The sequence below is a fragment of the Protopterus annectens genome, chromosome 3.part1 (assembly GCF_019279795.1).
Source record: "Protopterus annectens isolate FY-2018-M chromosome 3.part1, PAN1.0, whole genome shotgun sequence".
In the NCBI taxonomy this organism is placed as follows: Eukaryota; Metazoa; Chordata; order Ceratodontiformes; family Protopteridae; genus Protopterus; species Protopterus annectens.
This window is the reverse complement of record NC_056732.1, coordinates 1,844,934,112-1,844,949,264: the sequence shown is the minus strand read 5'-3', so window position 1 is coordinate 1,844,949,264 and position 15,153 is coordinate 1,844,934,112. Positions and strand designations below refer to the sequence as shown.

At 39.9% G+C, this 15,153-nt stretch overlaps 1 protein-coding gene across 1 annotated transcript in view; it reads right to left on the bottom strand.

The window, feature by feature from the left end:
• LOC122798750 (zinc finger protein OZF-like) overlaps window positions 1-9,229 on the bottom strand; it is a 177,450-nt gene extending 168,221 nt beyond the window's left edge. Inside the window, exon 1 of the mRNA XM_044067852.1 lies at window positions 9,079-9,229. Within this exon, the coding sequence (XP_043923787.1) occupies window positions 9,079-9,090 (12 nt within the window). The 5' untranslated portion in view covers window positions 9,091-9,229. The remainder of the gene's footprint in view (window positions 1-9,078) is intronic.
• Window positions 9,230-15,153: the final 5,924 nt, after the last annotated feature.

The following is a 15,153-nucleotide window of genomic DNA, read 5'->3' as shown; positions in this document are numbered from 1 at the left end:
TCCAGCTGTACTCGGTTGCATACCGCCTACTCAGAGGTGATCTGTTACATGTCAGCACTGCATATGACTCACTAGATGTTACATGTCAGCACTGTACATGACTCACTAGATGTTACATGTCAGCACTGTCCATGACTCACTAGATGTTACATGTCAGCACTGTCCATGACTCACTAGATGTTACATGTCAGCACCGTACATGACTCACTAGATGTTACATGTCAGCACTGTACATGACTCACTAGATGTTACATGTCAGCACTGTACATGAGTCACTAGATGTTACATGTCAGCACTGTACATGAGTCACTAGATGTTACATGTCAGCACTGTACATGACTAACTAGATGTTACATGTCAGCACTGTCCATGACTCACTAGATGTTAAGCACATTAGCGGTATCTTGGTGTAACCAAGTAATGTGATCCAGAAGCTTCAATCTCAGTGTTGTTAATTCTGTCAAAAGCTTGACTTTTAACTACACAGTTATACCAGATGTTCACATATTATTTACTGTATGAATCGATAAAGTCATAAAAATAGTTTCTCCCTTCCCATATTATAATCACCATTTTATATCATTTGTTTTCAGCTAAACAGTCTCTACCACAGTCTATGTAAAGGAGGAACCTAGAAATGTATTATACAAAAAGGCAGAACCATACCTCTCAACCTGGAAACATCAAAAATCTGGACAAAGGCCATGAAAAATACGTACAAATCTGTACGCTGATTAACATAAAATTTGCAAACATAATTATCTAACCCCACCCACTCCGATGGAATTATGACATACCAACTTTCAAATGAAAGAAAGAAACTGAAGAACAGACAGCCAAAATATGGCCATCCACCCCAGTAAGATGCATGTTGTGTTCATTAAACAGACCTCTCACATCACAGGTGCACTAGGGCAATACAAACACATCCTGCAACAAGCACACTTCAGTTCCATTACAATTTTGTAACATGCCAAGGTGGAGATGAGCTTCTCATATAGCAAATATAACAACAGCAGAAAGAACTCCTGTTTCAGCATAAGATAAGTGCCCCCCCCACCTCAAAAAAATAGAAGCGTTCAGAAAATCAGTTGTGGTGGCCCACTGACTGCTATCATCTTAGAACTGAATCAAAACAGCTAGAGAAAAAAGAAGGCAATCAGAAAGTACCAAAGTCTATCACTATCTTTCTTTTTATCAAAGTCCATTAGTGCAGATTCTTTATTTGCGAAAGCTTATGTTCCAGAGTCACCTGCCTTCAACTGTATTTCATGAACATTACAATGTGTAAACATGTACAGTGCTGTGCTTCAACCACTTCATTAGGTTTCATGGAGTCTGAGTCCCTACACTGTCCTTCTCATGCATTTATTGTACATTAAAATAATTTCCTATTAAAATTTATGCCACGATATCATCAAACATTGGCACCTGCTTATTTCTTCTGCCCCTTCTCAGTCAAAGTGAACTCTGGTCAGTGGTCAATGAAACCTTAAAATAAACCAGCTGGAGCCTGGAATGTAATTATGTGGCTGATACAGCTTAAACAGTCACACCTCTGAAGAAGGATACAAAAACACTTTACAAAGTTCAGAGATTACATAAGTAATTCATCAACAACAAGATGATAAAATTAAATAATAAATATAATAGTTACAAATTATAGCACACACCAGTAAGGGTACAGCATAGATCAGGCTTGCTAGTTGTTGCTGAAGCACCTACCAAAGGGAGAAAACGCTGAGAGAAGAAAAGGAGCCACTTTTGTGATTTTAAGTATTTTCTTCTGATTTTTTGTTAAGTTTTACTGCTTTGCTGCCTACTTTTTGGCATTTTCCGGCTTGCTAATGTTTATGTCTAGATAACAGTAACAGTACTTGGAACACATCTAGAGCCTGTTTACTGCATTTCCTGTGTTGCACTTAATTTAAAATCGTTTTTTTCTCTAAAAACTGCATTTTACCTGATTTTGGCCTAGCACTCAAGTGTGGGGTCATTTATTGCACTGTTGTGATTATTTTGCTGCTTGTGTATCTCTGCTACCTTTAAACTACAACAGAAAGACAAAAAAAAAAAGAAAAAATCTTGCTTTTTCCCACTTTCTGAAAGTTAAGAAAGTTCAGTTACAGATTTGCTGTTCTGAACTGTTTGGAAGTTTCTAGAAAGCCAGTGCTTGCTTGGGCTAAAGGGAAGTCTCTGTGTTCACCAGTGGCAGTGGTTAACACTGAACAGCCTACCTGTCCCTGGAGGAGTAGTTACTACCTAGAAGCTGTAGTTTTATTGGCCATTTTGGGTCAATTTTAAACTCCTTGATCTCTCTCTCTTAAAACCCTACAACTCTCTTTCTGCGCAGTTTTGCGCACTGAGCAGCGTCGGGCAGCGCCGCCTAAACAGGTTTAAACTATTCCAGGCTCCACAAAGTCTGCTCTTCACTTTTTCCCTTAGAACTGTTCAAACTCTCAAAGTAATCACTCTATTCTCTTTCTAAAGCCCTGCACTTGCTCAGCTCTTATAAGGAAACACTAACTAACTAAAGCACTACAACCTCCTTGACTTCTCATTAGTATTAGACTCCCAATTGGTCCTTCCTGATCAAGTGAAAAATCAGTTCCCTTCCCTAATCTGATCAGTAAAAAAACAGTTCCCTATACTAATCTGGTATGTCCAAGGGTCACTTTCAAGGTTACTCTCTAGTCCAGCTGATGAATCTGGGAATTTTGAGGCAATGTTACAATTGCCTTATGTACACAGACAACCCTCTCCTCCTTCCAACAAACTCTAATACATTTGAGAGATGCAGTTACACAGCCAAACTGGAGGCAGAGCTCTCTCAACCCAAGACTGGCACAGTCAGTCAGGAGAAAAAGGTGACCACCCACACCACAAATCCAGTCTCACACAGACCTATTGCATCTGCATACCCAACACATAAATACACAAAAACATACTCGGAAGCTCTAAATAAAAATCTGCCTAAACAGCAAAGACCTCCTAAGCAGATATCCAAGCAACAGCCACCCCTCAACAATACCCACAAATCACATACCTCACAAAATCAGTGTGCCTCACATTCACAGCCCTTAAGGCCAAACAACACACAAATACACTTGTTATTGGGGACTCTATTGTCCGGCACACTGACGTCCCGCTCACCAGACTGAACAAGGAGAAGGTCACTGTAAGCTGCCTGTGAGTGCCAGGATCCGCCACATAATGCAAGCACTCAGGTCACTCCAAAGCAAGTACAAGTATGACTCCGTCATTGTCCATGCTGGTGTAAATGACCTGAGATGTACCTCCCTGGACTACATGAAAAGAGACATAGAGGAGCTCTCTGACCATGTAGCCCAGGCTGGTATGACCCTGACCTTGAGTAGCATCTTGCCCTCACCAAGAATGATGCCACAGTATAAAGACAAAATGATCAGTTTCAACAATTGGCTAAAGTATTGGTGTCATTCAAAGGGGATCCAGTATCTGTCAGCCTGGGATGACATGCTCGACAAGCCACGTTGCTTCGCTAGGGAAGGCTTGCACCTGTCACCCTTAGGCTTTCGTATACTGGCCAAGGCTCTTGCCACCCCCATAGTGCCTTTTTTAGGCAAGGCTCAAAGGACAAGCCCACCTCCATAGACAACCCAAGGATAAAAAAACTAAAGGTAATGCTACTCAATGCCAGAAGTCTAAACCTCAAGATGCATGCACTCGAGGCTCTCCTCAGTATGGAGAAAATCTATGTCTGTGCAGTAACAGAAACCTGGTTCAAGGTTCCTGAGAGCACCCCAGCACTACCAGGTTATAACTCATACCATGTGTTTTGGCCCCAAAACTCGGACCGAAGCACAAAAGGAGGGGGAGTATCTATATTCATCAAAGATACCTACACCTCCAGGTTAGTGGCACTGCACGAGCATCGGAAAACATCCATGTGCAACTAACAGCGGGCAAAACTGCCTTTCAGTTTGTAGCCTGCTACAGAACACCCTCCCTATTACAGGAACCCCGCTTGGCATTCCTGAGAACACTGGAGAATATGAAGGTCTCTCCAAACACTATGTTATTGGGTGACTTCAACTACCCAAACACTGACTGGGAAAACTACTCAAGCCCAAACACCCTCGCCCAATGGTTCCTTGAATTTATAAACTCTAATGCAATGGAACAACTGGTCACCACTCCCACAAGAGGGAACAACATATTGGACCTGGTCATCACCAACAAGGAGACTCTATGTTCCACACCAGAGGTAAACACCTCATTGGTAAGATCAGACCATAAACAAATTTCCCTGGACATCCATATCCCATCCCCAACCCCAGCCAAGGAAATCACTGTAAAGAATTTCTCAAAAGCCAACTTTGCACCTCTCAAGACTGAGGTGGAATCCTTCAAAGCCCCTGGGCCAGAGGATAATACAGCCCAATCCGCAGAATCCTTTACAAATGCATTCTATGAGCACCTGCAGGAATGCATGGATCGTGCTATCCCAAATAAAACCAAGACTCACTCCTCCAAAAACAGGAGACCGGTCTGGTGGACCCCGGCCATAAATAATCTATACAACAGAAGGAGGAAGCTACTACATGACAGAGCAAAATCCCAAAAAGGGAAGGCATCTCTGATCAGTATTAGCAAGAAACTTCGATCCCTCATAAAATCATCAAAGGCCAGTTTCGAAAGAAAAATTGCCCTAGACACTAAAGATAATCACAAGGCCTTCTTTAGTTTTGTCAGAAACATGGGAGGAAACTCCCAGATATGCTCTGAATTGTTGTATAACGGTACAAAATATACCAAACCTACAGACATAGCCAACATCCTGGCAGACAGATTCAGTGCAAACTTCTCCCCCCCTTCCCCCCAAAGGAGCAAATGCCTATCCCAACTGAATGTAACCTCCCTGACATCACAGATGCACAGGTGAAAGCTGCCCACTCCAAAGCAAAAAACACAGCATCTATGGGACCGGACGGTGTCCCAGGCTGTGTCTTACACGAGCTCCAAGATGAACTGAACCCTCACATTAAGTCACTGTTCAAACTTAGCCTTACTACAGGATATGTACCCAAAGAATGGCGTACAGCTACAGTGGTCCCACTCCACAAAGGTGGTGCCACAACGGACCCCGGAAACTATCTCCCCATAAGCCTGACTAGTCTGGTCTGTAAAGCAATGGAGCGTATTATCATGGAACTCATAAACAAAGACATTGGGAGCCTCCAGACACTGGACCCTACCCAATTTGGCTTTGTTAAGGGCAGATCTTGCCTCTTAAACCTAGTTGATTTCTTTGAAATAGTTACCAAAGCCATAGATGAGAGCAAGGTAGTCCACACAGCCTACCTGGACCTCGCAAAAGCCTTCGACACAATACCCCACTCGGGCATCATAAATAAGCTTACCAGCTTAAATATCAACCCCTATGTCACAAGATGGGTTGCAAACTGGCTCAGAGATAGAACCCACATGGTCAGAATCGCAGGTGCCATGTCCGAATCCAAACCAGTTACAAGTGGCATCCCACAGGGCTCAGTTCTGGGACCTCTCTTGTTCGGTATATACATCTCTGAGGTTCAGGCTAACACGGGGGGGATTATGGCTGACAAAGTTCGCAGATGACTGCAAACTGGGGGCCATAATCGAATCTCCAGCTGACACAAGCATCCTCCAAAAGGGTTTCACAGAGACGGATGCTTGATGCCAGAGCCACGGCCTCAAGCTAAATGCTAAAAAGTGCATAGTCATCCCCTTTGGAAAAAACAAGGTGCCCACAAATTACCACATAGGTGGTAATCCATTAAGTACGGAAGAAATAATTAGAGATTTGGGGACCAACGTAGATAGTAATCTCTCCTTTGATAATCACGTTGCCAAAGTGGTTAGAAAGACCTTCTATATAGCCCACCTTATCACGAAAGGGTTCGCATCTAGATCAAGAGAGGTCATTGTGCCCCTCTACTCGTCACTCATCAGGCCCATAATTGAATACAATGCCCCTTTTGGGATGTACCTTACTCGACACCTGCAGCAACTGGAAAGACCCCAAAAGTACCTCATCAAGAGGATCATGGGCTACAAACAGATGTCCTATGCAGCTCGACTAAAGAAACTCCAGCTCTACTCAGTTGCTTACCGCCTACTCAGAGGTGATCTATGCCTGACGTACAAAGACATGTCAAACCCAGAATTAATGGACATGCTCCACCTCAAAAAATCCAAGTCTCTTAGAGCTACACGCTCTAGGGACCTAAACCTCAGCACAAAAATAAATAGGACATGCTGGAGGGACAGATTAATTTCCCAGAGGCTCCCTCACTCTGGAATAGAATCCCAATTCATGTTAGACATAGCCCCTCGCTGACCCTCTTCATGCGAAATTTGGACGCGTGGATGGGAAATCGCAAATTCACCCCTGGGATCTCTCCTGTGTCCCTGCTAGACAGAGGCACAGTAAACTAATCTTAAAAGGGTACCTTCTCTGACCTACTTTACAGAGGCACAGTAGGCTAACCTAATAGGGAGGCGGAAGCCAAATACACTCTGGCTAGGCTTATAAATGCCCTAGCGCAGATAGCCTAGTATCTACCTATGAACTTATGAACCTATACCATCACATTTTCCTGTCTGCAGTTCTCTGATATTTGACTGTTATTGCATACATGCTGTTTTTAATGGCCTCAGGCTCTGCCCTCATTCTTATTAAACATATTTTGCTTAGGAATGAAGTTCAATGAACAGCTCTTTACTGACGTATTCATGAGACTATTTTCACCATCTTTAACCACAAGCAGTTGTTTTCTTGTTTATCACACTACATTCTGCCAGTTATTGCCGGTATAATTTCTGTATTCTGCTTCAAGTATGTGAAATTCCTTCATACGTGCTTTAGACGGTCCACTTACACACACTAGATACAACTCGGCAGCAATAACTCTGCACTAGCTTTCTGCCGTTCCTCTCAACAATAAATCAGCACTAACTTTCTGCCAATAACACACACACACATACTTCTGCACTAGATACAACTCAGACTCAGCAATAGATTTACTTCTGCGTTAGATAAAACTCGGCAGTAATAACTCAGACAGCACTATATTTCTGCCATTCCTGGTAGCAATAACTCAACACTAGATTTGATTTCTGCCATTAGTGGCAGAAGTACCTCAGTCAGCACAAGATTTCTGCCATTACTGACACAACAATACCTCAGTACTAGATTTCTGGTAGCAATAACGGCACAACATAAATAGGGAAATGGCAGTAATAACGAGGGAGCTATAGCCTATAGATTTCTGTCTTTGGCACTAACTAATTAAGGAACTGGCACTCTGGCAGCAATAGCGATCTGCACTAGCTTTCTACCAATAACACACACACCTCTGTAAAGCTTCTTACCTTACTTCAAAACAGAAGAGCCGTTAACTCCATAACTTGCATTTGTGGCCAAACAAGTTCTGCCGAAAAGCTCCGCAATCCATAATACTCTTCCCCGCTCGCATTTTGAACTCCTTCAGCTCAATTCCCTCTTCTCTCGCATATACTCCATAAAACCAGCTCACTTCTCTCGCATATACTTCAAAAAACCCTTCATGCTCGCATTTACGGCCAGCCGGAAATGATATGAGCTCCCTAAGCTCAATTCTGACTGGCTGGCAGCCCTGATGGCACTGACGTCATCACGCACATGGTGATGTCAGTACTGACAGAGTGAAAATTAAAAACAAAAGGGAAATAAATCGGAAATGAAGGGGTGCCACTCGGGAATCATGACACCCCTTCATTTGGACCCCAAAACTCGGTAAAAAACGAGTAAATCGGTATGGTTGGGAGGTATGGGCAGAACTATGATTTATAAATATATGTGAGCAAACTTAAAAAAAAAAAAAAAAAAAAAAACTACAGTTCAAGTGTTAACATAATAGTAGGTTTCCTGAGTAAATATGTCAGGGTCAGATGACTAAAAATCTAACACACCTTATTTTAGTGTCACAACCTGTTGCTGAAGTTGGACAGTCTCAACAATACAATGTATGGCCCACTCCATTAAGTAATTTATTTGCCCGATTTTCTAGCACAATAAAATCATATATTCATCAATAAATATATAAACAATTGCTGGTATTAAGACTGCAAAAGTATTTATTGACATTTATTGACCGGGAAAGTCCACTGGGCTTGAGACCCATTTTCAGTGGAGGCCCGGGGAGAAAAGCTCCAAGTTACATGAAAATTATTCTGTAAGGAAACAAAATTATAATTATAAAGCAAGTGAAATAATAGAGAAAACTATCTAAACAGCAAATATGTTGTAAAAAGGCACAATACAGTAACAATGGAACATTAGCATGTAGGAAAATTATACAGTTAGAAATATTTAACAATACAGCTCAATTTTTGGGGAGGGTCAGGAAAAGGGAAAGATAGAATTAGAGAGTTAAACTGAAGGGTAAGACAGATGTAGTTAGAATCTTATAGCTAGGTAGTGGGAATAAGCAGATAATAGGTGGGATGTATTTAATGGTAGTATTAAAAGTAGAAAGTGACAGAGAAGAGAAAATGTGTCAAGATGGTTGTATTGATATGTGGACTATGATACTAAAGATTAGGGATAACTCGTATGGTGTAACAGCATAACATATACATATGTATATTTGCTATGTGAAACAGTTTTGCTAGATTAAGGAGGCTGCGGATATGTGTAACTCTTCTGATGCAATAGGTGGCAGAATTCAATTCTGGTTTTACTTTTTGTGATACTTTGCATGCTGCTTTAAACCAAACAAATAACTATTCACAGCAAAGCATTTTCCAGTGAAGCTTTTAGTGCACTCTGCATCCTTTATCTTAAGCTTTAACAGCCTGGCTCTGTCCCCAACACAAACTGCTGAGATCAGACTCAAGAGTATGCTATCCTTTACAAATGAGGATCAGATGCATAGCAGAACGGATCTTTATTTTACAAAATTTCCCTCTGCAGCTCCCTTCAGAAGAAAAGCCCCAAGAACACAAACAACATCATTCATAAACAAAAGGCCAACTGTCACAGAAAGCAGGTGTTCTCATTAGCTCAGTTCTTACCTCCAATTTCATGATGCAGTACACTATTCAGGAAGTGAAACATCTACTGCTTGCAAGACATACAAACCAGAAGAGTGATAAACAGATACACAAATCTAAGTATTTCTGTAATGTCTGCACAAGAAACAAACTTCTCTAACTCAAGCTTCTGCAGTTACTCACTTCCTGTCCTCCTGTGAAATATATCCCCACACTGTGCAGACAGTCTGATTAATATTCATGACATAAAGCTGTGAGAACATGTAAGGAGGGAGGGGATTCTATAAATATTTAATGAGATGGGCTGGCTCATTCAGCTTTGACTTCACATTGCTAGTTGCTAGGAGTGACAAGTTTACTATGTGAATTTCTGCTGCATGCAGAATAAACCAAGTTCCATACATTTTCCTTTTCTTGCGTAGTGCTTCTGTGCGTCTTATTTTATGGGTGAGCTGCTCTATCAGATGGCATTTAATCTGATAATGTACAAAAGGTCAGAATGTAGCTCAAGAATATATAAGAATGTCTAGCTGAGTCTTTAGCCACTGCTAATCACAGCAACAACATTTCTGCTAACAGATAAAGAGTGATCTATTTGCTAATTCTCCTGTATTATAAATAAGATGCATGTATTACTTAACCACCAGACTATTTTTATTTTGTTCCAGAAAACATATAAATTGTCATGACTTTACCCATTGCATTCCTTAGTTCTGCTTCTGTTTTTGTTGCTCTCACTTTTTCAAGACGTCTGTTCTGCTGATGTACTACCCTTTCTGTGAAAAATACATCTTGATATCTCCCTTGAGTCTTACTCGTGGTACATTCAGATCATGAATTCTTGTTGTTGCATGTACTGTGAAACTTCCCTTGTGGTACTTACATTTTCCTATCTTATGTCTTTCCTGCCTCTTTTCTTCAACTCTGTTCATGTTAAACCATTCTAGTCTTTCTTTATGTGGTTTATGGTGAAGACTGTACACAGATTTTGCTGCCATGTTCCATGCCATATGTTTGAAGGTTAATAGATTTATACTATACATTCAGCCCCAAATGAGAAGCTTGGCCCACAATTACCAAGTCTGTTAATGAAGTTTAACAAGGAATTTCTTTGTTTTGACATGTAAGGGGAGTCTATTCCACACCACCTGTACCTTGTCTATGTTCAAGCTCCTCTTTATTACTCTGCTTTATTTATTTACCTAATGCATCACCTGGTATGAATACACTACGTCTCCTTTACCATCTTTAGTACTGTTTTCTCTTCATTTGCAAAGTTGCTTTGCAGAAAAACTGTTTTTCATTCCTATAGTAAATTTAACGTGTCTTGTTTTAGAACATTCCTCTAGCCTTTCCATTATGTTTTCATATTTTTTCTTAACTGTTTATAAAGGGTCTATATTACATGATCAAAATTTCAAAGCTTCGAATCTGATATGGTCGACACCATATAATTGAAGTTTTGAAACATCAAAAATGTAATAAAACACAACAACCTACAAAAACAAACCATTTAAATGCTGCACCCCCACATCCCCCACTACATAAATATACCAACTCCGAGATCACACTACGGTGCAGAAAAGGGAAATCTTCCCTTTCCGTGCTGTACAGAGATCTCTGTTAAAAGAGTCAAAGTTTTAAGACTTCGATCATATGGTGTCGACCATATCAGAATCAAAGTTTTGAAACTTCGATCTTCTGATATAGACCCGTTTATAAATATTGTTGCATATTTTGTCTCATCCACAAAGATGCATTATTTTCCTTCCAGGCCTTCTGTAGTGTTACTTTTGTTACTTGTACAGATGTTGGAAAGAACCATGCCCACTGTTGATATATCTGGTATAACACTAACAATCGTTCTTTCATATGGTCAGACTCTCTTTACTATGTTCCAGATACACTAGACTATATGCCATTTTTGAAAATAAATTTACTTTAAATGTGAGCTGCCAAGCTATAGTTAAACTACAAGGTATTTTACAAAAAAAAAAGATATCATGGCACACATGCAGACAGTAATTTGTGCTGTAAAATTGTGAAATAATCGTTGCTACACTCACTTCCATAATTCCTGGCTGAACTTGTCTCTCCCTCCTTCCACAACCAGCATACATTGACTATATTCAGAGAGAAGAAATTGGTAAAATTGATTTCTTAGACAAAGATCAAATATATTTTTCTTAGGGTATATTATTTAGTCATCTCTGTTCCAACGACTGGAGTGTGCATAGTGTCATATTTGTGAACTGCAACTTGCGAATATGTTATCTATTGATAATGTTCTGTTTCCAACTTGTTATAACTGTACAAATATTTGCACTATGTATGTATAAGTTAACAATGTGTAGAATTAAGCTGAATTTTGTATTAGGCTTTTTAGAAGCTTTATTAATTTGTTAACATATTATGACAATGTGTAACTTTTCTCCCTGGGCCCCTGCTGAAAATAAGCTATTATCTAGTTTTGACTTTCCCACTAAACAAAGTCAAATAAATACAATAATATTGCATACATTGTTAAGTTAATGCTGATGTAAGTGATCAACATTAGACACCATTACTGAGATTTGGATGTATATGCATATGTATCTGAGTGTGTGTGTGTGTGTGTGTGTGTGTGTGTGTGTGTGTGTGTGTGTGTGTGTGTGTGTGTGTGTGTGTGTGTGTGTGCATTGTTTGCATTGTTTTTAGAAATGAGGACATGTTGCATTTCACCACAGAGGTGTTCTCAGGCAGGGTGCTACAGGCCATAGTGAACAGGAACAATTCTTGTGCCATGCAGCCAAAAGGTGAGCAGCGCAGCATTGGGAAAGGCTTCAGTTACACATCTCTCTGAGCAGGGAATCATGGACAGGTGAAGACTTAACAGTTAGTTGGTGTAGACAGTCTGTGGGATGTGCACTCCCCACATGTCAGCACACAGTCTGAGGGGAAGGTCTCTTCCCCTAAAAGAGAGGTGTAACTGGGGGGAGGGAAGGCTGCTCTGGGTGAGCAGTGATAGGAGCAATCACAAGGTGATAATGTTGTGGAACTGTAGTCAGGGTCGGTCTTGGGTCAAGTGGTGCCCTAGACAAAAGGGTTCCACAGTACCCCCTACACACCACCTGGTGACCCATCCTGGTCTATTTACACCTTCTAGTTTATTGGAAAAGCACCCCTGCTAGAGTGGCACCCTAGGCGGCTGATAGTTGGCCTATGCCTAAGGCCGGCTAGGCTATGACTGTAGTGCCTCTGTTCAGAAACAAATGCTGATACTGCACTTGGAGTTTTGGCTGTGTGGTAATGTAATAGCAGCAAGGTTGTCTTCAACTTCTAGAATACTTTTTTTTCTAATCAACTTTGAGATGAAGGGCTATCAGAAATTGGCATCCTACAAATTCAGGTCTGCTTATCACTTGACATAATAACCTCAGTGACATTGCAGTATCACATGGCTGACACTGTAGGGGTATCCCAAACAGCCAGGTTTTACATCTTACAAAAGTTACCAGCAGTCATATGCCACAGGGCAAAAGTTGCCATCTCCATTGCTGGTTTGGCAGATTGCCACTGAACCCATCTATGGAGCTGCCAAAATCTTACGTTTCCCAGAACTATAACTGTAGGCCTTGTAGGCCTTGCCTGCAGGTCAGAAGGCCACAACTGAGGTAGCCCTACAGCATGGGAGATGCCAGCTGTGGATTTTTGATTAAGTATTCATAACCTGGCAAAATCTGATTCTGTACAATTAGCTGATAACACACTACCTGTACAAAGTGCAAACAGATTAATGGATGATAACCTATACTGCATGCCTCAGTGACTGCCCACTACATGGCAGACATTCCCATGTGTGACCTGTTCTCAGTACCATCTTACAACCATACACTGTATGAGCAAAGGAATTTGTACAGATGTTACTTCAGCTGTATGCCTAGAGGCATCTGCATACACATTAGACAATGTCAGAGGGATACACACACAAAATACTGTGTGTGTGTGTGTGTGTGTGTGTGTGTGTGTGTGTGTGTGTGTGTGTGTGTGTGTGTGTGTGTGTGTGTGTGTGTGTGTGTATAGATATATAAACATGATGTTAACACACATTGAGCAGATATAGTTATGCATTGCGTATAGTTATAGTATGTGTGCGGTAAATGCAAGGAGCATGTTATGATTGTCTGTTCCTAGAGCATTTCCTTCCAGATAGCCTACATTGGACTGCATTTTATTTTATCCCTTTTTTATTGGGTTAATCCCACTAGGACAGTGGCCTCTTTTCAAGGGGAATGAGAGATGGTATTCATACTATTTAAAATTTGCCAGAGCATTGGAATAATTTGATACGTGCTCTGGTATCTTTTGCATGTACATGAGCTTCAACAACTGAAGCAAGAAGAACTTCAGTTTAAACACAATTTCTGTAACAAAACCTTAGTAACAAACTAACACTACACTAGCATCCATTCTGTACCCCATACAGCATCTTCCATCATCATTATAGACAAGAGTGGCCAGGTTGGCCTGGACAAATCATTCAGGCTACAAGTATAGTCCACTATCTATACCAATGTGCTTCTTACAGGTGTTTTATCCAGGATGGCTTGCACCTATCTCATTGGGGCTTTTGTATACTGGCTAAAATGTTTTCTACCCACATAATCCTCCTTTTAAGGCCATGTCAGTCTACTCAAGCAACCAACTTAGTAAATACAAATTTAAATCTGGTAAATATCAGTGCAGAGTTTCAAAATAATGGCATCACTTTTCCTTAACTTGCATATCTTCTGCCACTCATATAGGCTTACAAGTGTGCATAGCAGTAATGCTGGTGGTGGTGGTGGACGGGTTTCTTTATTCAAAACACCAGCACCCCCCTGTAGACTAACTGCAAAAGAACAATGGCCTCAAACTCTTTCATACCCCAATATCAGTAAACAAAATCAATAACACACCCTGGCCTACCAGAGAACTCCATTCATGGCATCCACAAACCAGAAAACATATCTTAATAAACTGCAGCTCTTCTGCATTAACACAAATGCTATAATTTTAGGGAATTTCCTCCATAAATTTTCACAACTACACCTCTACAAAGCAATATGCTGAATAATTCCTTGACTTTATCATTGCACACTCCCATTTTTTTAAAACAAGATACATGTTTTAAATCATCACTTATGATATAGGCAATCATACATTTATATGAATGGAAACAAACTATACTGAGATATTTTCATTTGCAAAAATTATAAAAAACTTAACTATCCAGTCATTCTTAGTCAAACATTATGAAGCTCATTCAATTCCTGTCTTCCTTTAAACCTCATTCCTCCTCCAAAACATTATTCTGCATGTAATGTACCCACAGTTCTCATTTTTATATGTAATTTGCTCCGACCCTTTTCTAAAGATCCCGATTTCATTTTTTTTCTCTGCCACTATATTCTGTTCTCTACTTCTACTACAGTTGGTTTAGACTTTGATTTCTGTTTTCTAGTAATTGCTGTTTCGACAGCCACCAGAATTAAATTCAGCAAGATCTTAATATGTCTAGGCGGTTCTTTTTTTTTTTTTTTTTTTTTCAAAACAAGTTTATTGTTTTAACATATAAGAGAAATATCATAACAATTTTATACAAATAATTAAAAATAGGTATTATTATAATATTCAACAAAACAACTAAAGTATTTACAAAGACATCCACTACAATCAGATCAATTAATTAAACTAAAATACTGTGCTATTGAAATTAGAATTTTTTAACAAATTTTGTAAATTATCCCATACAATAAAATGTGATGTTTTTCTAGTTGTTCTCATTCTAATTGTGCTTATTTCCATATGGCACATTATATTCATAACATTTTTAAATTCATTGAACGAAGGAGGTGTATCTGAAATCCAATTTCTAGTTATTATTTTCCTAGCCACTGCTAGGATAGACCATAACAAGGGAAGCTTAATCTTTTTAACACATTGAGGTACAGGTGTGTTGAATAATATAAGAGACTTAGAAATAATGAAATTATCTGTATAAAGAGCCTGCAAAAATTCATTAATTGACTTCCAGTATTCTTTCAACTTCATACAGTCATAAAAGATATGAGCCCA